Source organism: Coregonus clupeaformis, unplaced genomic scaffold (assembly GCF_020615455.1).
Source record: "Coregonus clupeaformis isolate EN_2021a unplaced genomic scaffold, ASM2061545v1 scaf0554, whole genome shotgun sequence".
Lineage (NCBI taxonomy): Eukaryota > Metazoa > Chordata > Actinopteri > Salmoniformes > Salmonidae > Coregonus > Coregonus clupeaformis.
This window is the reverse complement of record NW_025534009.1, coordinates 265001-292628: the sequence shown is the minus strand read 5'-3', so window position 1 is coordinate 292628 and position 27628 is coordinate 265001. Positions and strand designations below refer to the sequence as shown.

At 43.1% G+C, this 27628-nt stretch overlaps 1 protein-coding gene across 1 annotated transcript in view; it reads left to right on the top strand.

Annotated features, from left to right (window-relative positions):
- Nucleotides 1-1829: 1829 nt before the first annotated feature.
- LOC121551825 (voltage-dependent T-type calcium channel subunit alpha-1I-like) overlaps nt 1830-27628 on the top strand; it is a gene marked incomplete at its 5' end in the record, with an annotated part of 142348 nt that continues 116549 nt past the window's right edge. The window contains 2 exons of the mRNA XM_045215917.1: nt 1830-1955; nt 20913-21046. Coding sequence (XP_045071852.1) covers nt 1830-1955; nt 20913-21046 — 260 coding nt within the window. The remainder of the gene's footprint in view (nt 1956-20912; nt 21047-27628) is intronic.

The following is a 27628-nucleotide window of genomic DNA, read 5'->3' as shown; positions in this document are numbered from 1 at the left end:
TTTCTTGAGTCTAGCAATTTCAGGGCTTGTCAAACCTCCCCCTGTTATTTTTGACATCAGAAACTTTGCTGATTCAATAAACAATTCACGTTCAGGGAAAAAATCTGTTACATTATAATCCTGCATATATTTCTTCCCTTTTGTCAACTTCAGAAACTGACATACTTTCTCAATCCCATACCTCCCTTCCACCCCATTTATCTCACTATTTTGTTGTGACGCATCAGATTACTCACTCTCGCTATCCTCCCCAGAAGAAAACTCCACCATCTCTACAACCTGTTTATCTTCAACTGATTTATCAATCTCTACCTTCCTCTTGGAATTAGACCCTTCACCACCCCTTACATTCTTCCTCTTACTCCTCTGTACTTTGAAAACAACTGCTTCCTTTTCCATTATTTCAATCTCCTCTTGACCTCCAATTTCATTTTCCAGCACCACCTCAGCAACGGCAGTCGCAATCTCACCGACTTTTTCCCCTCCTTCTTTGTTCTGATCTACCACCATTGCCCTCGTATCCACACTGCCTTCCTCTCCTACTTTTCCTACCACATCTGCCCACCTCCTCCCTTCCCCAGCATGTTCATCCCTTCACGGTGGTACATTAGCTGCACCAGCACTAGAGCTGCTACCAGAATCTGTGCGCTCATTCTCGGGACAATTACGCACCAAATGCCCCTCTCTTCCACAGCCAAAGCATTTCATTGATTCAGTAGAAGTGTAGAAGACATGATCAAATCCATCAATCTTAAAACTGAATGCTAAATTCAGTTCATCAATGTCCTTTTTTAAAATCATATGCACTTGTCTCCTACGAGACACGACATGTTTCAGCAACGGAGATTTGCATCCAAAAAGAACCTTCTCTATTGTAGATACAATTTGACCATGACGAGATAACTCTCGCTCCAACACTTCATCTCTAACAAATGGTGGCACGTTAGAAAGTATAACTTTCTTCGCCGGATTCATAAGTGGAAATACCGGCGTCTGCGTCTCCCGCAACACAACACCACTCTCAACTATCATATTCACCTTTTCAATGGAATCTAAAAATATCACCACAGCGCTATTCATCCTTGAGGCTGATTTGATGCTATCATACTCAATGATAGCACCCACTGCCAAGCTACATTCTTCCACTGAACACCCGGCCGCAGCAGGAATCTTTACTCCATGTCGCTGACTAAGTTTTCCAAACTCCAAACTTCCGCGAGTGGCCATTGCAACCAGCCTCACCCGCTGGTTGTGCCCTCGCGAAAAACAACCTCAACAATCCCACCACCCCTATACGTGCTTAGTGATAGTTAGACAAGATAACCTTAAAACAACTAAACTAATCAATATAAATATATACACACCAAAACCCAATAGAGTGAAAAAAATTCCAGTCGCTCTCACAATCACTCCTGCTTCACGACTCACTCCCAGCATGCACTCCAACGAGAGAGAGAGAGAGAGACAGAGAGACAGAGACAGAGAGACAGAGACAGAGACAGAGATAGTGTCTGAGTGCAGCTGGCTTTGATCCAGAGACAGTTTTGTTTTACATCCTCTCTTCCCTCCCTCCGGCACCAGTCTGTTAATCCCTTTCATTTACAGCACCACTCAGCATCACCCAGTGCAGTGTGTGTTAATCTCTCCTTTTTGTAAAGCTCTACCTGTGCGTGTGTGTGTTTATCATACGATGAAAGCCTTTCAGTATTTGTGTGCTTGTGTTTGTGTGTGTGTATGTGCCTATGTTTGCTTATTTGCCAGTATGATATGCTATTGCCTTTCAATATGTGGGTGTACTGTCCCTTGTTGTCCACTGTGTTTCTTAACCCTTTGCTGTCCATACGTGGTTCGAGAGGATCAGTATCATGGTGATTCTGCTCAACTGTGTCACCCTGGGGATGTACCAGCCCTGTGAGAACATCGACTGCACTTCAGACCGCTGTCAGATACTACAGGTCAGTCTGTCTGTCTCTGTCTGTCTGTCTCTGTCTGTCTGTCTGTCTGTCTATCTGTGTCTGCAACTTTAGAGTGATGGGGGAAAGGAGCCCTCTCAACCGTATGATGGTGGAGATACATACAGTGGGGAGAACAAGTATTTGATACACTGCCGATTTTGCAGGTTTTCCTACTTACAAAGCATGTAGAGGTCTGTAATTTTTATCATAGGTACACTTCAACTGTGAGAGACGGAATCTAAAACAAAAATCCAGAAAATCACATTGTATGATTTTTAAGTAATTAATTTGCATTTTATTGCATGCCCACTCCTCCATACAGACCTTCTCCAGATCCTTCAGGTTTCGGGGCTGTCGCTGGGCAATACGGACTTTCAGCTCCCTCCAAAGATTTTCTATTGGGTTCAGGTCTGGAGACTGGCTAGGCCACTCCAGGACCTTGAGATGCTTCTTACGGAGCCACTCCTTAGTTGCCCTGGCTGTGTGTTTCGGGTCGTTGTCATGCTGGAAGACCCAGCCACGACCCATCTTCAATGCTCTTACTGAGGGAAGGAGGTTGTTGGCCAAGATCTCGCGATACATGGCCCCATCCATCCTCCCCTCAATACGGTGCAGTCGTCCTGTTCCCTTTGCAGAAAAGCATCCCCAAAGAATAATGTTTCCACCTCCATGCTTCACGGTTGGGATGGTGTTCTTGGGGTTGTACTCATCCTTCTTCTTCCTCCAAACACGGCGAGTAGAGTTTAGACCAAAAAGCTCTATTTTTGTCTCATCAGACCACATGACCTTCTCCCATTCCTCCTCTGGATCATCCAGATGGTCATTGGCAAACTTCAGACGGGCCTGGACATGCGCTGGCTTGAGCAGGGGGACCTTGCGTGCGCTGCAGGATTTTAATCCATGACGGCGTAGTGTGTTACTAATGGTTTTCTTTGAGACTGTGGTCCCAGCTCTCTTCAGGTCATTGACCAGGTCCTGCCATGTAGTTCTGGGCTGATCCCTCACCTTCCTCATGATCATTGATGCCCCACGAGGTGAGATCTTGCATGGAGCCCCAGACCGAGGGTGATTGACCGTCATCTTGAACTTCTTCCATTTTCTAATAATTGCACCAACAGTTGTTGCCTTCTCACCAAGCTGCTTGCCTATTGTCCTGTAGCCCATCCCAGCCTTGTGCAGGTCTACAATTTTATCCCTGATGTCCTTACACAGCTCTCTGGTCTTGGCCATTGTGGAGAGGTTGGAGTCTGTTTGATTGAGTGTGTGGACAGGTGTCTTTTATACAGGTAACGAGTTCAAACAGGTGCAATTAATACAGGTAATGAGTGGAGAACAGGAGGGCTTCTTATAGAAAAACTAACAGGTCTGTGAGAGCCGGAATTCTTACTGGTTGGTAGGTGATCAAATACTTATGTCATGCAATAAAATGCAAATGAATTACTTAAAAATCATACAATGTGATTTTCTGGATATTTGTTTTAGATTCCGTCTTTCACAGTTGAAGTGTACCTATGATCAAAATTACAGACCTCTACATGCTTTGTAAGTAGGAAAACCTGCAAAATCGGCAGTGTATCAAATACTTGTTCTCCCCACTGTATATGTTGTCAATCATCAATCATTTAAACATTTTCCAGAGCGGTGTATTTCTGTCATTCTCTTACCTTGGGCTCTCTGCTCTCTCATAACAAACACCATGTTGTGTCGTTTGTTGAATATTTATCATTGAACAGTTTGAGTGATAAACATTCTAATTGCAAACTCATTGTGGAATGTGAACTTTATTGTGGATTACCAATGCAATCTTATGTCAAAATGTCACTCCGCAAAGTGTTAATGGCTCTGCAACAAACTACTTTGTAAAAAGGTGATAGGAAAATACAGTTTCAACACTGTATCATTTGATGGATTGATTATAGTTTAATATTGACAACATGCGGTGAGAAGTGAGAACCCATTCCCCACACCCCACACCAGCCTTTCTTTAGGCTCCCTGTGACACTGGTGTGACTGATGTAGTGACTGATGTATTGACTGACAGTGGTGGAAAAAGTAGCCAATTATCATACTTGAGTAAAAGTAAAGATACCTTAATAGAAAATGACACAAGTAAAAGTGAAAGTCACCTAGTAAAATACTACTCGAGTGAAAGTCTAAAAGTATTTGGTTTTAAATATACTTAAGTATCAAAAGTAAAAGTATAAATCATTTCCCATTCCTTATATTAAGTAAACCAGACAGCAAGGTTTTCTTGTAAAAAAAATATGGATAGCCAGGGGCACACAGCAACACTCAGACATAATTTACAAACAAAGCATTTGTGTTTAGTGAGTCTGCCAGATCAGAGGCAGTAGGGATGACCAGGGATGTTCTCTTAACAAGTGCATGAATTGGACCATTTTCCTGTACTGCTAAGCATTTGAAAATGTAACGAGTACTTTTGTGTGTCAAGGAAAATGTATGGAGTAAAAAGTACATATTTTCTTTATGAATGTAGTGAAGTAAAAGTTGTCAAAAATATAAATATTAAAGTAAAGTACTCATACCCCCAAAACTACTTAAGTAGTACTGTAAAGTATTGGTACTTAAGTACTTTACACCACTGGTGACTGATGTAGTGACTGATGTAGTGGCTGATGTAGTGGCTGATGTAGTGGCTGATATAGTGAACATTGCATTACATGTGCTGAGCATTTGTTACAAAGTTCACGACACCGTCTGCACACACACACACACAAACACACATTTACATTTTTTTTACATTTACATTTTTTCATTTAGCAGACGCTCTTATCCAGAGCGACTTACAAATTGGTGCATTCACCTTATGATAGCCAGTGGGACAACCACTTTACAATATTATTATTATTATTTATTTTATTTTATTTTTGGGGGTGGGGAAAGGGGGGGTAGAAGGATTACTTTATCCTATCCCAGGTATTCCTTAAAGAGGTGGGGTTTCAAGTGTCTCCGGAAGGTGGTGAGTGACTCCGCTGTCCTGGCGTCGTGAGGGAGCTTGTTCCACCATTGGGGTGCCAGAGCAGCAAACAGTTTTGACTGGGCTGAGCGGGAACTGTGCTTCCGCAGAGGTAGGGGGGCCAGCAGGCCAGAGGTGGATGAACGCAATGCCCTCGTTCAGGCTGATCAGAGCCTGAAGGTACGGAGGTGCTGTTCCCCTCACAGCTCCATAGGCAAGCACCATGGTCTTGTAGCAGATGCGAGCTTCAACTGGAAGCCAGTGGAGTGTGCGGAGGAGCGGGGTGACGTGCGAGAACTTGGGAAGGTTGAACACCAGACGGGCTGCGGCATTCTGGAATGAGTTGTAGGGGTTTAATGGCACAGGCAGGGAGCCCAGCCAACAGCGAGTTGCAGTAATCCAGACGGGAGATAACAAGTGCCTGGATTAGGACCTGTGCCGCTTCCTGTGTAAGGCAGGGTCGTACTCTCTGAATGTTGTAGAGCATGAACCTACAGGATCGGGTCACCGCCTTGATGTTAGCAGAGAACGACAGGGTGTTGTCCAGGGTCACGCCAAGGCTCTTTGCACTCTGGGAGGAGGACACAACGGAGTTGTCAACCGTGATGGCGAGATCATGGAACGGGAAGTCCTTCTCCAGGAGGAAGAGCAGCTCCGTCTTGCCGAGGTTCAGCTTGAGGTGGTGATCCGTCATCCACACTGATATGTCTGCCAGACATGCAGAGATGCGATTCGCCACCTGGTTATCAGAAGGGGGAAAGGAGAAGATTAGTTGTGTGTCATCTGCGTAGCAATGATAGGAGAGGCCATGTGATGATATGACAGAGCCAAGTGACTTGGTGTATAGCGAGAATAGGAGAGGGAATAGGAGAGGGAGAGGAACTGAACTGAGCCCTGGGGGACACCAATGATGAGAGCACGTGGTGCGGAGACAGATTCTCGCCTCGCCACTTGGTAGGAGCGACCGGTCAGGTAGGACGCATTCAAGAGTGAGCCGCGCCGGAGATGCCCAGCTCGGAGAGGGTGGAGAGGAGGATCTGATGGTTCACAGTATCAAAGGCAGCAGACAGGTCTAGAAGGACAAGAGCAGAGGAGAGAGAGTTAGCTTTAGCAGTGCGGAGAGCCTCCGTGACACAGAGAAGAGCAGTCTCAGTTGAATGACCAGTCTTGAAACCTGACTGGTTTGGCTTAAGAAGGTCATTCTGAGAGAGATAGCAAGAGAGTTGGCTAAAGACGGCACGCTCAAGAGTTTTGGAGAGAAAAGAAAGAAGGGATACTGGTCTGTAGTTGTTGACATCAGAAGGATCGAGTGTTGGTTTTTTGAGAAGGGGTGCAACTCTCGCTCTCTTGAAGACAGAAGGGACATAGCCAGCGGTCAAGGATGAGTTGATGAGCGAGGTGAGGTAAGGGAGAAGGTCAGGAGAAGAGAGGAGGGGATAGGGTCAAGCGGGCAAGTTGTTGGGCGGCCGGCCGTCACAAGTCGCAAGATTTTATCTGGAGAGAGAGGGGAGAAAGAAGTCAAAGCATAGGGTATGGCAGTGTGTGCAGGACCAGCAGTGTCATTTGACTTAACAAACGAGGATCGGAAATTTTCAAAATGGTTGACGAAGTCATCCACAGAGAGGGAGGAGGGGGAGGATTCAGCAGGGGGGAGAAGGTGGCAAAGAGCTTCCTAGGGTTAGAGGCAGATGCTTGGAATTTAGAGTGGTAGAAAGTGGCTTTAGCAGCAGAAACAGATTAAGAAAATGTAGAGAGGAGGGAGTGAAAAGATGCCAGGTCCGCAGGGAGTCTAGTTTTCCTCCATTTCCGCTTAGCTGCCCGGACCCCTGTTCTGTGAGCTCGCAATGAGTCATCAAGCCACGGAGCAGGAGGGGAGGACCGAGCCGGCCGGGAGGATAGGGGACATAGAAAGTCAAAGGATGCAGAAAGGGAGGAGAGGAGGGTTGAGGAGGCAGAATCAGGAGATTGGAGGGAGAAGGATTGAGCAGAGGGAAGAGATGATAGGATGGAAGAGGAGAGAGTAGCGGGAGAGAGAGAGCGAAGGTTGCGATGGCGCATTACCATCTGAGTAGGGGCAAAGTGAGTAGTGTTGGAGGAGAGCGAGAGAGAAAAGGATACAAAGTAGTGATCGGAGACATGGAGGGGAGTTGCAGTGAGATTAGTAGAAGAACAGCATCTAGTAAAGATGAGGTCAAGCGTATTGCCTGCCTTGTGAGTAGGAGGGGACGGTGAGAGGGTGAGGTCAAAAGAGGAGAGGAGTGGAAAGAAGGAGGCAGAGAGAAATGAGTCAAAGGTAGACGTAGGGAGGTTGAAGTCACCCAGAACTGTGAGGGCTGAGCCATCCTCAGGAAAGGAACTTATCAAGGCATCAAGCTCATTGATGAACTCTCCAAGGGATCCTGGAGGGCGATAAATGACAAGGATGTTAAGCTTGAATGGGCTAGTGACTGTGACAGCATGGAATTCAAATGAGGAGATAGACAGATGGGTCAGGGGAAAAATAGAGAATGTCCACTTGGGAGAGATGAGAATTCCTGTGCCACCACCCCGCTGACCAGATTCTCTCGGGGTATGCGAGAACACATGGTCAGATGAGGAGAGAGCAGTAGGAGTAGCAGTGTTTTCAGTGGTAATCCATGTTTCCGTGGCACTTTAGCAGTGCGGAGAGCGTCCGTGACACAGAGAAGAGCAGTCTCAGTTGAATGACCAGTCTTGACACACACACAAACACAAAAGGGTAGGTAACAACACATCTGCCACACTGATCCTCAACACGGGGGCCCCTCAGGGGTGCGTGCTCAGTCCCCTCCTGTACTCTCTGTTCACCCATGACTGCATGGCCAGGCACGACTCCAACACCATCATTAAGTTTGCCGACGACACAACAGTGGTAGGCCTGATCACCGACAACGATGAGACAGCCTATAGGGGAGGAGGTCAGAGATCTGGCCGTGTGGTGCCAGGACAACAACCTCTCCCTCAACGTGACCAAGACAAAGGAGATGATTGTGGACTACAGGAAAAAAAAGAGGACTGAGCACGCCCCCATTCTCATCGACGGGGCTGTAGTGGAACAGGTTGAGAGCTTCAAGTTCCTTGGTGTCCACATCACCAACGAACTATCATGGTCCAAACACACCAAGACAGTCGTGAAGAGGGCACGACAAAGCCTATTCCCCCCTCAGGAGACTAAAAAGATTTGGCATGGGTCCTCAGATCCTCAAAAAATTCTACAGCTGCACCATCGAGAGCATCCTGACTGGTTGCATCACCGCCTGGTATGGCAACTGCTTGGCCTCTGACCGCAAGGCACTACAGAGGGTAGTGCGTACGGCCCAGTACATCACTGGGGCAAAGCTCCCTGCCATCCAGGACCTCTATACCAGGCGGTGTCAGAGGAAGGCCCTCAAAGTTGTCAAAGACTCCAGCCACCCTAGTCATAGACTGTTCTCTCTGCTACCGCACGGCAAGCGGTACCGGAGTGCCAAGTCTAGGTCCAAAAGACTTCTCAACAGCTTCTACCCCAAGCCATAAGACTCCTGAACAGCTAATCATGGCTACCCGGACTATTTGCACTGCCCCCCACCCCATCCTTTTACGCTGCTGCTACTCTGTTAAGTATTTATGCATAGTCACTTTAACTCTACCCACATGTACATATTACCTCAACTACCTCAACTAGCCGGTGCCCCCGCACATTGACTATGCAACGGTACCCCCTGTATATATAGCCTCCCTACTGTCACTTTATTTTACTGTATATATAGCCTCCCTACTGTCACTTTATTTTACTTCTGCTCTTTTTTTCTCAACACTTTTTGTTGTTGTTTTATTCTTACTTTTTGTTTAAAATAAATGCACTGTTGGTTAAGGGCTGTAAGTAAGCATTTCACTGTAATGTCTGCACCTGTTGTATTCGGCGCATGTGACCAATAAAATTTGATTTGATTTGATTTGATTTGATTTGAAACACACACACACCACGCAACATAGAGAATCTGAAAGGCTGCATGTGTGTGTGTCCTCTCCTGCTGTGTATATCATGTCCCTGTTTGTAAAGGGTCACTCAAACCTCCCTGTTTTAACACACAGGAACCAAGGCCCCCGGCTATAGCTCACTATGAATAAGAAATGAAGCAGAACATTGTCAGGTTCTAAAGTATCCACTATGAATGTTAGATGTGCCAGTATCTGTGAGGACTGTTTTCGATACCCAGATGTCTCTGGATGCAGATTTTTATTTTTAAATGGGCTGTGTGTGTGTGTGTGTGTGTGTGTGTGTCTGTGTGTCTGTGTGTCTGTGCGTGTCTTAGCATGCAAGTGTGTGTGTGCCTGTGTTCGTGTCTGTGCTTGTTTTGTAAGTATCTGGGAGAAGAGAGGGCGGGTCGACAAGACTCCTCTTTGGGGATCAGAAACTTTGGGATCTCGGCTAAGTTATCCCCAAAAACATGCATCAAAGGGCTCCCAAAATAAAACACACATACCCCAGACAGGCATCTTTAGTATTAAAACCCCCTAAGGTCGATGTCCACGCACAGTGAAAATCTAATTAGCATAATACAAAAACCCCCATCAAAATCTGTCAGTTTAAGCTAGAGATATCTGTTTTTTTGCATTGGATGTGTCTCAATCCACTGCATCCGCCTATGTAACACTTCCACATCTGCGATGAAAGGTGACAGAGCTAGAGCGGTGTTTGTCAGACCCTTAGACATCCCGAAAATCAGTCTTCTCGCAAAAACGTCTGTAGCATCCGAACGGTTTGGCCTACAAACTATTATGACCTATCTATGGAAAGATGAATCTCATAAACACAAGGTTTTGCTCTACGACTCCCACGAGTCTTGGAACTCGTCTGAAGTTGATACAGCCGATCTGCCAACTTCTGTCTGTAGCGTCCGAACAGTTTGGGCTGCACACTAATATGACCCCTCTGTAGAAAGGTGAGACTCTCGGTTATTTTGCTCTGGCATGCCCACAGGCCTCACAAGACTCGTCTGAATGTCCCTCGGTACCAGTAGAAAAAATTCATGGAATTATAAATGGAGACTGTATAGTGCCAAAAAAAATATGAGGTTAAATACATGTAAAAAATAAATAAATAAAAACCTTTCGTGATCTGTCTTATAGATATAGGACAGACACTTCAGAACAAACTTCCTTTAGATTTTTTTGGGGGGACTATCTGTTGTTCCATGTAGTGAATCTGTTATTCAATGCGTTTGTATGGGCTATTAGCAGTAAGTAAATATATATATTTTTGATGTTTCAAGGGGTCTTAAAATTCAAAATCAAATAGATTGAAATAACCACACAGAGCCTCTGGCAAAGCAGGGAGAATGGGGGGAATCCAGAGACAATGGCAGATTATTGTGTTTATAAGATGACAATGAAGACAACTGAGTGTCAGTGGGCTGGGATGTGAGATGAACTCTGTCTCTCTCTCTTTCACCCTCTCATGTTTGCCTAACCTCTCTCTATCACTCTCTCTCTCTGTCTCTCTCTCTCGCTCTCTTGCTCTCTCTCTCAATTTCTTCTTGTATGTCCTTGTATGTGTACAGTATGTGTGGTTGTGTGTGTGTCTGTTATTGTGCTCGTGTGTGTGTGTCTTCTAGTGTGCTCGTGTGTGTTTGTCTTTGTTTGTGTGTGTACAGTGAGGGAAAAAAGTGTTTGATCCCCTGCTGATTTTGTACGTTTGCCCACTGACAAAAAAATGATCAGTCTATAATTTTAATGGTAGGTTTATTTGAACAGTGAGAGACAGAATAACAACAAAAAAATCCAGAAAAACGCATGTAAAAAAATTTATGAATTGATTTGCATTTTAATGAGGGAAATAAGTATTTGACCCCTCTGCAAAACATGACTTAGTACTTGGTGGCAAAACCCTTGTTGGCAATCACAGAGGTCAGACGTTTCTTGTAGTTGGCCACCAGGTTTGCGCACATCTCAGGAGGGATTTTGTCCCACTCCTCTTTGCAGATCTTCTCCAAGTCATTAAGGTTTCGAGGCTGACGTTTGGCAACTCGAACCTTCAGCTCCCTCCACAGATTTTCTATGGGATTAAGGTCTGGAGACTGGCTAGGCCACTCCAGGACCTTAATGTGCTTCTTCTTGAGCCACTCCTTTGTTGCCTTGGCCGTGTGTTTTGGGTCATTGTCATGCTGGAATACCCATCCATGACCCGTTTTCAATGCCCTGGCTGAGGGAAGGCGGTTCTCACCCAAGATTTGACGGTGCATGGCCCCGTCCATCGTCCCTTTGATGCGGTGAAGTTGTCCTGTCCCCTTAGCAGAAAAATACCCCAAAGCATAATGTTTCCACCTCCATGTTTGACAGTGGGGATGGTGTTTTTGGGGTCATAGGCAGCATTCCTCCTCCTCCAAATACGGCGAGTTGAGTTGATGCCAAAGAGCTCCATTTTGGTCTCATCTGACCATAACACTTTCACTCAGTTCTCCTCTGAATCATTCAGATGTTCATTGGCAAACTTCAGACGGCACTGTATCTGTGCTTTCTTGAGCAGGTGGACCTTGCAGGCGCTGCAGGATTTCAGTCCTTCACGGCGTAGTGTGTTACCAATTGTTTTTTTGGTGACTATGGTCCCAGCTGCCTCCTGTGTGGTTCTGGGCTGATTCCTCACCGTTCTCATGATCATTGCAACTCCACGAGGTCAGATCTTGCATGGAGCCCCAGGCCGAGGGAGATTGACAGTTATTTTGTGTTTCTTCCATTTGTGAATAATCGCACTAACTGTTGTCACCTTCTCACCAAGCTGCTTGGCGATGGTCTTGTAGCCCATTCCATCCTTGTGTAGGTCTACAATCTTTTTTTTGTTTTTATAATATGTTTATTATTTTCCAATAAAAATAAAGTAAAAGAGACAGCAATACAAACAATGACATTCATTGTACTGTTGGATGGGATGGCCAGTTTAGAGGACAAAACAAAAGTTAACTCACACATACACAAAATAAAACAAAATCCTATTAGGTGGTACGTGTATAAGAAGACAGCATATAGTCATTACAAGCAGTGTAGTTCAGCCAAAAATAAATATTGAGTGGAGTACAGCACAGAGTAGCAGCAGATCGTCAGCCCAGTTATGAAGCGGGACTAGACCATTTATCCAGTATCGGCTGCCATATTTTGTAAAACAATGGACTTCTATTGGAGGTGTTGTATCGAATCTTTTCCATATGGATTACATTCCCTAAATCCCGTAACCACATTTCAAAGGTAGGTACAGTCTCCAATTTCCAAAATTGCAATATGAGCCTTTTGGCTAATAGAGTACAAAGAGAGACAGCTTTCCCCTCCTGGTTATTCCCATCAACTGTACCAAACAGAGCGATCAATGGGTCTGGGGCTAGAACTCTATCAAAGGCCTTAGATAAGTAATCAAAAATGAGAGCCCAGTAAGCCTGTAATTTAGGGCATGTCCAGAATAAGTGGGACAACGTCCCCTCCTCCTGCTTGCACCTCTCACACAGTGGTGAGGTGTCCGGGAATATTTTATGCAGTTTTACTTTTGAGTAGTGTAACCTGTGTATCACCTTAAACTGTACAAGGTTGTGTCTGGCATTCACTGAACTGTGGTTTATATTCCTGAGAGCTTCTATCCAGTCCTCATTTGAGATTTCTGAACCAAGTTCTTGTTCCCAAGCCCTTTTAATGGTGTCTGTGGATACCTCTATGTGGGCCTGTAGCACATCATACAGTCTGGAGACCGACCCTTTTGAATGGGGTTTGACAAGGATCAAGCTATCTAATGTAGGACTATTTGGCTTCATGCCATACTGTGGGATGTGTGTCCTTAAGAAATTCCTGATTTGGAGGTATCTGAAAAATTTGTTGCTTTGGCATGTTGAACTTTGCCTGTAGTTGTTGAAATGAAGCTAACTGACCATCTATGTATAGATTACCAATTGTTGTGAGCCCCTTCTCCCTCCACTGTGAAAACACCACATCATCCATTGCAGGGTGGAAAGCATGATTCCGGCTAATCGGGCTGTCTATGTACACAGTGGGTATGTTAAGAAAATCCCTAATCTGTTTCCAGATCCTAAGAGTATGACAAATGACTGGATTGGAGTCATAAGTGGCTTTTTTCACATATGATGGGCTATTAACAAGTGCAGGGAGTGAGGAACGTTGACAGGAGGCCTGCTCAATCAAAAGCCATGAAGGTATATCCTTCCGTCTCATCTCAGGTAAACTTTCCCTCCAGAAAGACACAATGTTCAGATTAGCAGCCCAATAATACAGTTTGAAGTGAGGGAAGGCCAAAGCCCCCTCTATCTTGTACTTGCATAAATGCTTCTTTGCAATTCTGGCTGCCTTGTTATCCCATAAAAATTGAGTTACTATTGAATCCAGTTTCTTAAAATAGCTTTGTGGTATGAAATTGGGTAGACATTGGAAGAGGTAAAGAACCCTGGGTAGGACAACCATTTTAATAGCGTTTATACGACCAACCAAGGAAATAGGCAGAGTTTTCCAGAAATCTATATTTTGTTTAAGCTGATATATTTTCATGTCCCAATTCACTTTCAATAGCTGGTCAAGGTCTCTTGTCACTACAATGCCAAGGCTTGTGAACTTGTCCCTCACTGTTCTAAGCGGGGTAGATTGCAGAAATTGCACATCCACAGGCCGTGATATTGGCATCATCTCACTTTTTTGCCAGTTTATCTTGTAGCCAGAGAAGGAGCCGAATGTGTTTATCAAGTTAAGTAATGGTGGAATAGACGTTTTAGGTTTGGACAAAAACAAAAGAACATCGTCTGCATATAGGGAAATTTTGTGCTGTGTGTCTTTTATTTTAACAGAAGCTATATCGGCACATGCCCGAATGCGCGTAGCAAGGGGTTCCATGGCTATAGCGAAGAGAGCAGGCGAAATAGGGCACCCCTGTCGGCACCCCTTGAACAGGCGGAATGACTGCGACATTTCCTGATTGGTCACCACGGACGCCATTGGGTGTGCATAAATAATTCTTATCCAATTAATAAATTCCTTTCCAAATCCAAATGCTCCAGAACCGACATCATATACTTCCACTCAATCTGATCAAACGCCTTCTCTGCATCAAGAGCTATTACCACTGCCTCAACTTTATGATCATGATACATTACGTTGAAAAGGCGTCTCAAATTGTAGTATATATGTCGGCCCGGGATAAAACCTGTCTGGTCAGGGTGTATGATGTCGGAAATATATTTTTTCAATCGGTTTGCCAATATCTTTGTCAACACCTTGTTTTCTATGGGGAGTAACGACACGGGGCGATACGACGACATCTCCATGGAATCTCTATCTTTTTTTCAAGATCAGGGCTATTGTAGCCTCATACAGTGTTTGCGGGGAGTTTGGTATTTTCTTTGGATTGTTGAAACATTCGCAGCATAAGTGGAGATAGACTAGCGCAGTACTTCTTATAGAATTCTATTACATATCCATCGGGCCCAGGGGCCTTGCTGTTTGGAAATTGTGCTATCGCTGTGTTAATTTCATCTAAGGTTATCCCTGCATCGAGCGCTGCAGCTGCCCCCTGTCTAGTTTAGGGAAGTTCACAATCAGCGAGAAAGCGCTCCATAGTTTGTGGATCAGTAGCATCGCATTTTGATTGGTATAGCTCTGAGTAAAACTGTGCAAAGCATTTATTAATGTCCTGCGGATCTGTTACTATTTTACCCTTCTTGTCTTTTATTTTGTGAATAGCTCTAGATGCTTGTACATGCCTTAGCTGTCTTGCTAATAATTTATGTGGTTTGTCCCCCAGTTCAAAATAACTTTGTTGTGTTCTAGTAAGTAAAGAGCCCACCCGTTTCGAAAGGATGGTATTGTATTCATACTTTAACTTTGTGATCTTCTCAAGGACTGTATACGAGGAATTTGTCCTAAAACGTTCTCCTGTTCCCCTAACTCTCTTTCAATTTCTCTCAGCCTAGTATTGGCACGTTTCTTCCTCTCTGATGTATAAGAAATAATGTAACCTCTAATCACAGCCTTTAGAGATTCCCAAAGGGTGGAGTCGCCAACATCCCCCGTGTCGTTAGTACTGAGGAAAAAGGCAATCTGCTCCTCCAAATACTGACAAAAAGCCTCATCTTTCAACAGGTATGCGTCTCAAGCGCCACGGTCGCCGACCTGTCGACATATTGTCGAAGTTTCAGCACCATGGACAGAGGAGAGTGGTCCGTAATTAGAATGGGGTGATAGGTAACCGACTCAGCTGCTGAGATTAGTTTGGAGTCCAACAAAAAATAGTCAATTCTGGAATATGATTTATGAACTGATGAGAAGAAAGAATAATCCCTGTCTGTTGGGTGCGTCAGTCTCCAAATATCGACAATGTTAAGGTTTGTCATCAATGTATTTAGACAGACACTGGCATTTGATTGTTGAAGTGACCTTGATAGCTGTTTATCTAAAAGAGGGTCTAACGTACAGTTAAAGTCACCTCCAACAATAACACTTGTATCCGAGATATTTGGTATGGCCTTAAATACCCTTTGAAAAAATAATGGATCATCGAAGTTGGGTCCATATAAATTGACCAAGGTTATTGGTTTTGAATTCAGTGTACCAGCCACAATAATATACCGACCATTAGGATCTGAAATCGAGGTTGAGTAAACAAAAGGAATGTTTTTCCTTATCAGGATTGCTACCCCTCTCGCTTTTGCATCAAAGTTAGACTGGTATATCTGACCGATCCAGCCGACTCGTAGCTTGGCCTGCGCGGGGCGTTTAATATGAGTTTCTTGAAGAAGCACTATGTCAGCACCCAGTGATTTAAGATGAGAAAAAACCTTAGCTCGTTTCACGACATGCCCTAATCCATTACAGTTCCAGCTGACTATCTTTATTCCACCTGGTCTACTCTGTGCTCGGTCACTATGTGGCATTTCTTATTTTAAAGCAAATTGCTGCTGTCATACAAAACCCAGAAGAAAAACGTCCCGCCGTGCGGAGCTTGTCACGCCACCTGTACTAATAAACGTGAACATAAAACACAGACCCCAACCCCCTCCCGTCCCTTTACTGAGTGACTTCCCCCAAACGAAGCACTCCTTGGCTAACACACAAACGTTAGGGTGTCTAGACATAAAGCTTGAACTAACTTTAGTCGTCTATAGATGCTCCGCATATAAACTAATATTAAATAACACTTAACTTAACTCTCATGTTAGGGGGTGAGTGGCGCTAAAACATGACATGCCAAACAATGCTATATTAGCCACAACATCTCACCTATCCTATAAGTCCCAATTTCTGATCTTCTGATCGAAAAGACATAGGCCGGAAATTCAATTCACACACATTCCTGGCCTGTATTTGGCCATTTAGCCTGCTGGCACAGCCGTTCTGTATCCTCAGCCGGGGAGCTTGCTTGTCAAGAACAGATCTGCCTCTTTTGCGTTGTCAAACGACGTGTTGATCCCTCGACTGTCACCTTAAACCGGGCTGGGAAGAGGAATCCATATCGGATGTTGGCCGCCCTGCATTTGTTGCGTTACCTCATCATACTCTTTCCGTTGGTTCCTCACCTCCAAGGTAAGATCTGGGTAGAAAGACACCCTGGCTCCGTTGTAGTTAAGGGGGAACTTTTTGACTAGCCAGCTTGAGGATGAGATCCCTGGTGTGGGATAGTGCAGCCTTACAATGAATGGCCTTGGTGGCCCGCCTATGGCCGGCTTCGTTGCCTGTGCTCTGTGTGCTGGTCGATCAGGATGGCCGTTTTGAAGTGTTCACTCCCCAGCAATGCCGGTATCAGCTCCGAGACAAATTCAGTGGGTTTCCCTTTCTCCGTGTCCTCCTGGATCCCACATATTCGGATGTTCTGGCGTCTTGAATGCGACTCGAGCATTTCCAGTCGGGCCTTCAGGGTTTTGTTGTCATTTTTGAACGTTACGCACTGTTTCTCTATGTCCTGTAGCCTGGCCTCGTGATCGATTGTCGTCTGCTCAACCTCGTGCACCCTTCCCTTTAGTTGCCTTCACAGTTTCGCCAAAGTCCCAATACTCTTTGAGATATCAGCCAACCTTGTGTCCACCTTCTTGCTTAGTGCGTTTATGGCAGCCAGTATGTCACTTTGAGTAGGATCTGTGGGGAACTCTTGGAAGCTAGCCTCTTCAGCTAGCTCCTCGTGGGTCGGCGACGTTGAAATTGGTTCGTTGTCTATCTCATTCCAATTATCTTGTTTAGCGCCCCCTTTTTTGTTGCCTTTTCCCTTTGTCATATTTGTTTGAAGTTATAGGTTGTGAGAGGTTAAGATAAATATTAATTTGTTTCAAAATTGAGCGGAGCTCTAGCAATGCACGTCTACTCCATAGCACGCTCTCTAGCGCCCCCCAGGTCTACAATCTTGTCCCTGACATCCTTGGAGAGCTCTTTGGTCATGGCCATGGTGGAGAGTTTGGAATCTGATTGATTTGATTGCTTCTGTGGACAGGTGTCTTTTATACAGGTAACAAGCTGAGATTAGGAGCACTCCCTTTAAGAGTGTGCTCCTAATCTTAGCTCGTTGCCTGTATAAAAGACACCTGGGAGCCAGAAATCTTTCTGATTGAGAGGGGGTCAAATACTCATTTCCCTCATTAAAATGCAAATCAATTTATAACATTTTTGACATGCGTTTTTCTGGATTTTTTTGTTGTTATTCTGTCTCTCACTGTTCAAATAAACCTACCATTAAAATTATAGACTGATCATTTCTTTGTCAGTGGGCAAACGTACAAAATCAGCAGGGGATCAAATACTTTTTTCCCTCACTGTATGTGTGTGTGTTTCAGTGTCCTTGTATGTGTGTGAGGGAGCTAACTTCATCACACATCAAAATGATTAGCCCACACATCGCTGAACGACACATGTTCACACCCATCTCCCCAAGCCCTCTCGACCACTCACATCGCAGTGTAATGAAGAACACACCAATAACAAAGGAGATTATAGGACCCCTTCACCAAATAACAGCTTTTGACTACCTCTCTAATCAGTAGCGTGCAAATACTGGATATCAGTGGTTTGAAGGCACAGTGCAGTCAAAATATTTTCCTGTGTTTTATAAACAGTGCCTTCAGAAATCTACACACCACTTGGATTTCTTCACATTTTATTGTGTTACAAAGTGGGATTAAAATGGATTTAATTGTAATTTTTTTGTCAACGATCTACACAGAATACTCTGTAATGTCAAAGTGGAAGATGATTTTTTAAAAGATTAATGAAAAATGAAACACTAATATACCTTGATTAGATAGGTATTCACCCCCTGAGTCAATATATGTTAGAAACACCTTTGGCAGCGATTACAGCTGTGAGTCTTCTTGGGTAAGTCTCATAAGAGCTTTGCACACCTGGATTGTGAAATACATTTATTATTTTCAAAATTCTTCAAGCTCTGTCATGGTGTTGGAGATCATGGCTAGACAGCCATTTTCAAGTCTTGCCATAGACTTTCAAGTAGATTTAAGTCAAAACTGTAACTTGGCCACTCAGGAACATTCATTGTCTTCTTGGTAAGCAACTGCAACTGTAGGATTTTGCCTGTGCTTAGCTCCATCCCGTTTCTTTTGATCCTGAAAAACTCCCCAGTCTTTGCCGATGTCAAGCATACCCATACCATGATGCAACCACCATGCTTGAAAATAAGGAGGCAGTGATGTGTTGTGTTGGATTTGACACAAGCAAAAGGCTTTGCATTTAGGCCAAAAAGTGTATTCCTTTCCATGTTTGTTTTTTGCAGTATTCTTTTTGTGGCTTGCATATACACGATTTGGAGTATTTGTATTCTATATATTTGTTTTCTTCTTTTCTCTCTGTCATTTAGGTCATTATTGTGGAGTCATTACAATGTTGTTTCTCCCATCACAGCCATTGAACTTTGTAGCTGTTTTAAAATCACCAATGGCCTCATGGTGACATCCCTAAGCAGTTCCTTCCTGTCCTGCAGCTCAGTTCAGAAGGACGACTGTATCTTTGATGTGTCTGGGTGGTTTAATACATCATCCACAGCATAATTATTAACTTGACCATCCTTAAAGAGATATGCAATGTCTGATTTGTTATTGTTACTCATCTAACAATCACTGTCCTTCTTTATGAGGCTTTCAAAAAGATCCCTGGTCTTTGTAGTTGAATCTGTGTTTAAAATTCAATACTTGACTGAGGGACCTTACAGATGTTTTATGTATGGGGGACAGCAGAAGGGGTAGTCATGTCAACCCCTATAAATCCATATAACTTATTATGTGATTTGGTAAGCCAAATTTTACTTCTGAACTAATTTAGGCTTGCTTAAACAAAGCGGGTGAATACTTGCATGACTATATTTTTGTTATTTATTAATTTGTAAACATTTGTAGCATTTTCTTTTCACTTTGACATTACAGAGTATTTTGTTTAGATCAATGACAAAAAAATAATCACAATAAAATCTATTTCAATCCTACTTTGTAACGCAACAAAATGTGAAAAAATACATTGGAATAATACTGTGAAAGATTGTCATAGACTCCAGCCACCCTAGTCATAGACTGTTCTCTCTGTTACCTCACGGCAAGCGGTACCGGAGCGCCAAGTCTAGGTCCAAAAGGCTTCTCAACAGCTTCTACCCCCAAGCCATAAGAGTCCTGAACAGCTAATCATGGCTACCCGGACTATTTGCACTCCCCCCCACCCCCACCCCATCTTTTTACGCTGCTGCTACTCTATTAATTATTTATGCATAGTCACTTTAACTCTACCCACATGTACATATTACCTCAACTACCTCAACTACCGGTGCCCCCACACATTGACTCTGCACCGGTACCCCCCTGTATATAGCCTCCCTACTGTTATTTTATTTTACTTCTGCTCTTTTTTTCTCAACACTTTTTTGTTGTTGTTGTTTTATTTTACTTTTTTATTAAGAAATAAATGCATTGTTGGTTAAGGGCTGTAAGTAAGCATTTCACGTTAATGTCTACACCTGTTGTATTCGGCGCATGTGGCAAATAAAATTTGATTTGATTTGATTTTAGTGTAAAAGCTGTTTGAAAAGATTTTCAGCCTGTTTTGGTGGGATGGAGTCTTGGCCTTGCATGGTGACATCACCAGGCGGTAAATTAGTTAATAGACCAATAGGAAAAAACAGCTCATTTTCAGTGTTCCTCCCCCCACTCCCAGAAAGTCCTAGCAAAATTCTACTCCTGAGTGGCGCAGTGGTCTAAGGCGCCGCATCGCAGTGCTAACTGTGCCACTAGAGATCCTGGTTCGAATCCAGGCTCTGTCGCAGCCGGCCGCGACCGGGAGACTCATGGGCGGCGCACAATTGGCCCAGCGTCGTCCAGGGTAGGGGAGGGAATGGCCGGCAGGGATGTAGCTCAGTTGATATAGCATGGTGTTTGCAACGCCAGGGTTGTGGGTTCGATTCCCACGGGGGGCCAGTATAAAAAAATATATATATATATAAAAAAATATGTAGCTCTGGATAAGAGCGTCTGCTAAATGACAAAAAAAAATAAAAAGTAAATATATAAAATAAAAAGTATGATTTGATATTGAGATAAAAACTGCTATGTTGGACCTTTAAAGCATAAGTAGGACACACATACATACACACACACACACAGACACTCACACACACAGTCAGTGACAGATGCAATCATGTCCCAGTCACTCTGTTAATTGATCATCATTAACAGGTTCATTAAAGTAGTGTTTTGATCGAAGGTTGATGTTTTCATTGTTGTTCCATCTGCTAGGTGCGACAGAAAACAATCATAGCCAATCAAGCCACTGTCGCTAGGTGGGACATTACAGCAGTGGTTTGGGCTAGGGTTGTTTTAGTGTCAGAATACTATGACGTGTGTGTGTGTTGTTTTTTCTTCATCAACAGGTGTTTTTATCAGTTTCAAGAGTATGTGCTTCCTCATTTCTTATGAATCTGACAAATGATCCCCCCCCCCTCTCTCTCGCCCCTCTGTCAGGCTTTCGATGCGTTCATCTACATATTCTTTGCGTTGGAGATGGTGGTGAAGATGGTGGCGCTGGGAATCTTCGGGAGACGCTGTTACCTTGGCGACACCTGGAACAGACTAGACTTCTTCATCGTCATGTCTGGGTTAGATCACTCTTCTATCTTCTTCCTTTCCTCCTTCCTGCTTCCTTTCCTGCTTCCTTTCCTTTCTGTGAAGAGTGTGGGTGGGAGCTAGGTGAATAGTACTGAATCATAGATAGTACTATACATGCTCTGCAAATGTAGGGCTTGAACCAGCAAGCATGTGTTTACGAGAAAGTGCACCACCGCACTGTGCCACAAAGTTGCAGATGCAGCAGTAGACTGGATGCAGAGATACAGAGGGCCTTTTAGTCTAGCCTGGCTTCTTCTGTTGTTTCCCCTTCACACGTTTCTCCTGTCAAAGCCAGGCTGTGTTAAAACTAGGGTTTGATGTTGAGCTGGTAAAAGTTTGGTTTGATGTTGTCGAAATCAGTTGAGTTCAAGTAGATGGGCGCACAGACACTTGCACGCAAGCACACACTCATGCACGCATGCACACACATACACACACACGTACGCACACACACACACCACAAAAACTCACTCACACACACATACACACCACAACAACTCACACACACATACGCACATACACACAGACACACCACAGCAACTCACACACAGTCCGCTGCCCTCACCAACATGAAAACAGACCCCATTTCAAACCTTTAAACCTCTCTTTGAGAACGTGTTTGAAATCCCTGAAGTCATTTAGAGATAACAGTGGGGAGTCTGAGGCAGTTGTCTGGAGCCTCTTCTTGTGCTGTTGTCTGTTCTGTGTTGCAGGGTTCAGCTCACATGGAGTGTTGCTGTTGTGTTGTGATGCCTTACATAACAAGATGCTTCTGTCTGCTCTGAGCCACATGACATGCCATGTGTTGGGGCGTATCTCTGTCGGTCTGTCTGTCTCTCTCTTTCTCTCTCTCCCTCCTGCTCTTTCCCTCTCTCCATCCCTCTGTCTCTTTCTCTTTCTTTTTCTCTCTCTATCTCTCCCTCTCTCTCTCTCTCTCTCTATAAAATCCTTCGAATAATTGTTTGTGTGTGTGTGTATGTTAGGGGGTGGTTGGGTTAGTCCATTGGATAAAGAGCTCATTATAAATGCATAAGCTCAGCCTGTTCTGACAGCAGCCCCATCAACCTTTACAGCGGTCACCTATCAGGTCACCCACACACATACACACACACACAGACACACACATACATACACACACACATACACACACACACACACACACAAACACACCGTCAGGCGTGTAAATGATTGTGAGAAAGAGAGAGCATAAGCTCTGCCATAACAGAATTACTGGGCTAGATAGATGGACATTTATCTTTATTTGAGTTGAGCACTGCATCTCAGAGGACTGCCAAGGGGCGGTGATTGAAGAATGTGTGTGTGTGTGTGTGTTCCATCACCGTTTGTGTGTGAGTGCATCTATGCATGTATCTTAGTGTTTGTATGTGCTGGTATGTTTTTCAGGCAGAGTGCCTCAGTCCTTGTCTTTCATTAGCTGTCATTAGCCACCAGGCTAATTGAACAGGACGGTGGCCCAGACAGTGTTGGCTGGACTAACATTGCATTACCAAACTAGAATTGACAGTCCCCCATAAGGTCCCTGTTCACTACCCCGGGGCAAAGACACAACACACTGGGACTTTCTGTCCTGTTTCTCCTCTCTCTCTGTCCCTAGTTCATTATTTATCTTGTTTGTATTTCTCAGTGCTTGTCTTTCTCTCTCTTTTTTAAACATTTGTAATAAAAAAAAAAAAATAGGGAGTAGATCAGCTTTAATATTGCAGATAGATTGTGGCTTCCATCAATGTAATTTTCTGCATCATTTCCAATCCGCCATATTTTTTTTGTACATATATCAATTATATATATATATTTGACATATATTATCCTTTATTATTTTCCCCTAACCCTACCATCCCTCCACTAATTGGAGTAAACTAATAGACAACAACACTTAGTCTTCTACTTCCAGCTTATACATACTATATACATTTTACGGAAACAATCTATTTTACAATAGTTATCTTTTATTTGTTTTTAGTCCCATCCTTCAGCTCCCCTCAACCCCTCCCATCTATCTCTGAACACCATCCAGTTTTAATTTCTATTTGCCATATATTTTTCAACTGTGCTGTGATGTTTCACAAAAGTTATAAACCTTTCAATTCTCATAGATTCTACTGATTGTAGATTAAAGATAAACATTTTTGCTAGGAGTATTATTATATTATTGATCGATTGACTATGACTTTTTAAATCACTCAGTTAGCTCCAGGTAAATGTTGCAATTATTCAGCCATTCCTGAACCTGTGACCAAAAACAAGCTACATATGGACAGGACCAAAACAAATGATCTAATGATTCTGTCTATTTGCAGCAAAATCTGCAGAGCTGGGATGGTTGTATCCCCCATATAACATTATATTGGTTGCAAGGATTTTGTATAGTAATTTAAGTAGAAAAACTCTAAGTTTTGAATGCAGCGTTGTTTTGTGTATCAGTTCATAAACCATGTGCCATGGAATCGGTACATTGAAAATCTCTTCCCAACTATTTTGCAATCTATATGGAACACCTGTCCATTTTTTGGTCTTTAAATTAAACTGGTATACTTTTTTATTTATCACAATTTTCTTTAGCCAATTTTGGTCTTTAATGCAGGGCCAACAGACAAGTTCCCCCTTCCACTTGCCTCTTTCATTTTTGCGGTAATGCTGCAATTAGTTGGTTGTAATGTTGAGTAGAGCAGACATTTCCATATATTTTTGTTAGCAGCATGTGTGACATAACTACACCAGTCCTATTTATGATATAATTTACAAAGATTATACCTTTTTTATATATATTGTTTTTTATCAATTAGTATATTTGAGTTTAACCATAATATTTGTTGTAATATTTGTTCTGTCTTTTCTGGTGGATTAAACTGAAATTGCAACCAACTTTCTATGGCTTGTTTTAAAAATTGCGATATTTTTGAGATTATTTCATTTTCAAATAACCGAAAGTGAGAGGTTGTAATCTGAATAAAGAGAAAAAGGCCATTCTTGAACATGGGGTGAGACATTCTTACTAATCTGCTAGAGAACCAGTTCGGATTTAAGTATATATTTTGTATGACTGAAGCCTTTAGTGAGAGGTCTAATGCTTTAATATTAAATCATTTCTACTCTCTGAATTAATATTAATGATATAAATAGGCCATTTATTTTTTCTCTCTCTCTCCTATTTATTGTTATTTCTTCCCACTAAATTCTCCCTTTTCTCAATTGTATTACAGTTTTTCTCCATTGGTTTGGCTCATTTCTTGAAACAGAAATTACATTCTCAAAACTACATGGACAAACCTCCAAACCACTTGGCAATTGTTCACAACAGAATTGAATTTCTCATTCATTTCATCAAATTGCAAATGTCTAAGTACATGTCTCAATGTCTCAGTACATCTTTGCAAATGATTAAGTACAGGTAGCCTACATTTAGCACAATTTCCAAGTGAATAGATCTTGTTGATCTAAACTGATTGTTGATTCTCAGTCTAATGGTTGTTCGCTCCAAAACGTGTCAGCGTCATTTCATTGTATAAGTCATCACATGCACAATAGTCTGTTCAATTGTCAAAAATTAGTCAAGAACATAATACCATGAATACCATATATGAATCCCTTGGAACATTTGATAAATTTATTACAGCAATTGACAGTCAGGTGAAACTAGAACTTGACTAACGAAGGAGGAGTTTCACACATCTCAGATGACCAATCAAACAGTATGTTTAGTTACCTGACAGGTGCTGTCCATGACTGTGAATGCTGCCAAACATGTATGTAAAGAGCTTGACCATGCAGGACCAGTACAATTTCTGAACATGGAGGCACCTGGCCAAGTAAATGAACAAGGGCAACTGCCTGCTCGAGGAAGAGGAAGAAGAAGAAGAGGAGGAGGAGGAGTAAGGGTGCGTGGTGGTGGAATAGGGGGAAGAGGCCGAGGAGCACGAAGACACCATGCTGTCCCGGATGAAATTCGGGCCACAATTATAGACCATGTCATCAACCATGGCCTCACAATGGCGGAGGCAGGTCGCCGAGTGCAGCCTAATGTGCCTCGCTCAACAGTCTCCTCCATCATCCAAACCTTTCGCAGGGAAAACAGGTATGTAGTCAGTCAATGATGGAATTATATGTTGTATAGGACAGGACACTGTGCATAGAGCAAGAAATATATTTATTTACATATTTACCTATTCATTTAGTGTGTGTGTGTGATAGGCCTACAGTAATATCTTACCTCAATGGGATGTTATGATACTAAAAATGACAAGAAAAACATTGGAGAAAATAAACTATGGAATAGTTTATTTTCTACAGTATTGATGATACAGTTTACAGTAGTATTCCAGTCACTGTGCAGTGATGCATTAGAATTGTGGTAAAGTTACTGTAAGTAAAACAACAATACAATTACATAGGTAACTCATTCTGTAAGGAATACATAAGGTATACATTACGAATGGAGTGTTGTCCTTTGACTTCTATATCTAGGATTGGACGACAACCTTGCACAGGTGGCAGAGGAAAACTTCTCAATGAACAACAAGAACAAGAGATCTGTAACATGGTGATGGCAAATAATGCCATCACATTGAGACAGATCCGCGCTGCAATCCTACAAGACAATGCCATATTCCAAAATGTCAACTCTATAAGCATCTCCACAATAGACCGGATATTGAAGAAGCATCAGATGACAATGAAGCAAATTTACAGGGTACCATTTGAGAGGAACTCTGATAGAGTGAAAGAGCTGCGGTACCAGTATGTACATGTAAGTCAGTTACTGGTTGTCCATCATTATAACATTTTTACAATTAAGCAGTGGTTCCCAAACTTTTTTGGCTTCAGTACCCACTTTACCTGATTTGTGTATCCAGGTAATCCAGGTATGGAAGTATTTGATTTATCTGACTTCAACATTTCGCCTAAAAACTGCAGCTTACTGTATGATGCAATTATCATTATAATCCTTATTTTGAAGAATATAACATACAATAAGAAAAGGGGTCAAAGAGCTGCAATTAGTGCCTCCCATGTAAATCTATCTAATACTGTGGGTTTTACTGTAACATTTCAGTAAGTCTAGTCATTGATGATTTCCCCCTCCCCTTTCTGTCAAATACCCCCTGTAGTACCTCTGCATAGGGGTACATGTACCCCAGGTTTGGAACCACTGGAGTAGTGGCCAGTAGTATATTGAACTTGTGGAGAACATAGAACATTCCTATGTAATTGTCTGTAACTGTAGTGTATGACTCTTCTGTATGACTGATTTGATGTTTTCTTTTTTTACGCTATTGTAGAGAATAATGGCATTGGAAGGAAACGAGACCCATCACATCCTCGTGTTTGTGGATGAAGCTGGCTTCAACCTGGCCAAGGGCCGAAGACGTGGCCGTAATATTATTGGCCACCGGGCCATGGTGGATGTCCCAGGCCAGCGAGGGGCAATATAACTATGTGTGCTGCCATATCGGAGAATGGTGTAGCCACTCACATCCCCAGTCTTGGCCCATACAATACACAGAAGCTCCTCATCTTCTTGGACCGCCTTCATGTTGATTTGATCCCTGAAAATGAGAGCGGTCTCGTAGGGGCCTCACCTACCACAATATGTCATTGTATGGGACAATGTGAATTTCCACCGTGGCCCGCTCATCAGGGCCTGGTTCACTACTCATCCAAGGATGGTCATGGTGTTCCTACCACCTTACTCTCCTTTCCTCAATCCTATTGAGGAGTATTTCTCCGCTTGGAGGTGGAGAGTGTATGAGCATCGGGCTCAAGATCAGAGGTCCCTGCTCCATGCAATGGACGCTGCGTGTGAGGATATTACAGGAGATCAGTGTAGGGGATGGTTGCGACATGCACGCCGTTTCTTCCCTCGTTGCATCGCAAGGGAGAATATACGCTGTGATGTGGACGAGAATCTGTGGCCAGACAGACAGCAGCGTGTGGATGGCCAGGAGGGTGAGGACAGCGACCAGTGAAGAACTGTTAGTTGTGAAACTCCAGCTTTATTTACAGCACTGTAGGCTGCATATAATTTTCATTGTTTTTTGTTTGTGTGTTTATATTACAGTATATTATGCTGTATACATTTTCTTTTTACTCTGATGTATGGAAGTTACTTTATGTGTGTGAATGATAATGGTTACAATTTCCTTGGCAGTATGAGTGCAATGTGTGATGTCAAACCTTGGAGGCTACTCTTACCCCTAAAATCCTATTTATTTTTTTTCAGTTTTATACACAATTGTATTCTGTTAGCTAGACAAAAAACAGTACAGTAACCATTGTCAATGAAGGACTGGGCTAAGACTGAAAGGTGGACATGAGGGATATTTCAATGGTCCTCTGCCATAGTGACAAAACATCTAAACATTTTGACTTGCAGTGCTTACACAATGCCAAAGGGACGAAGCATTTTGGGGGCACTGACTGTTTAAATGAGAAGGAAATTTAGTTTTGACACATGCGTGAACTGTTTTGGGAGAGGTATGAGCTTTTGCAGGTGAACCATGGTGTTGTGCCGAACCATCCACGTTATTTTGGCTAAAGCACCAAGAGTGTTGAGA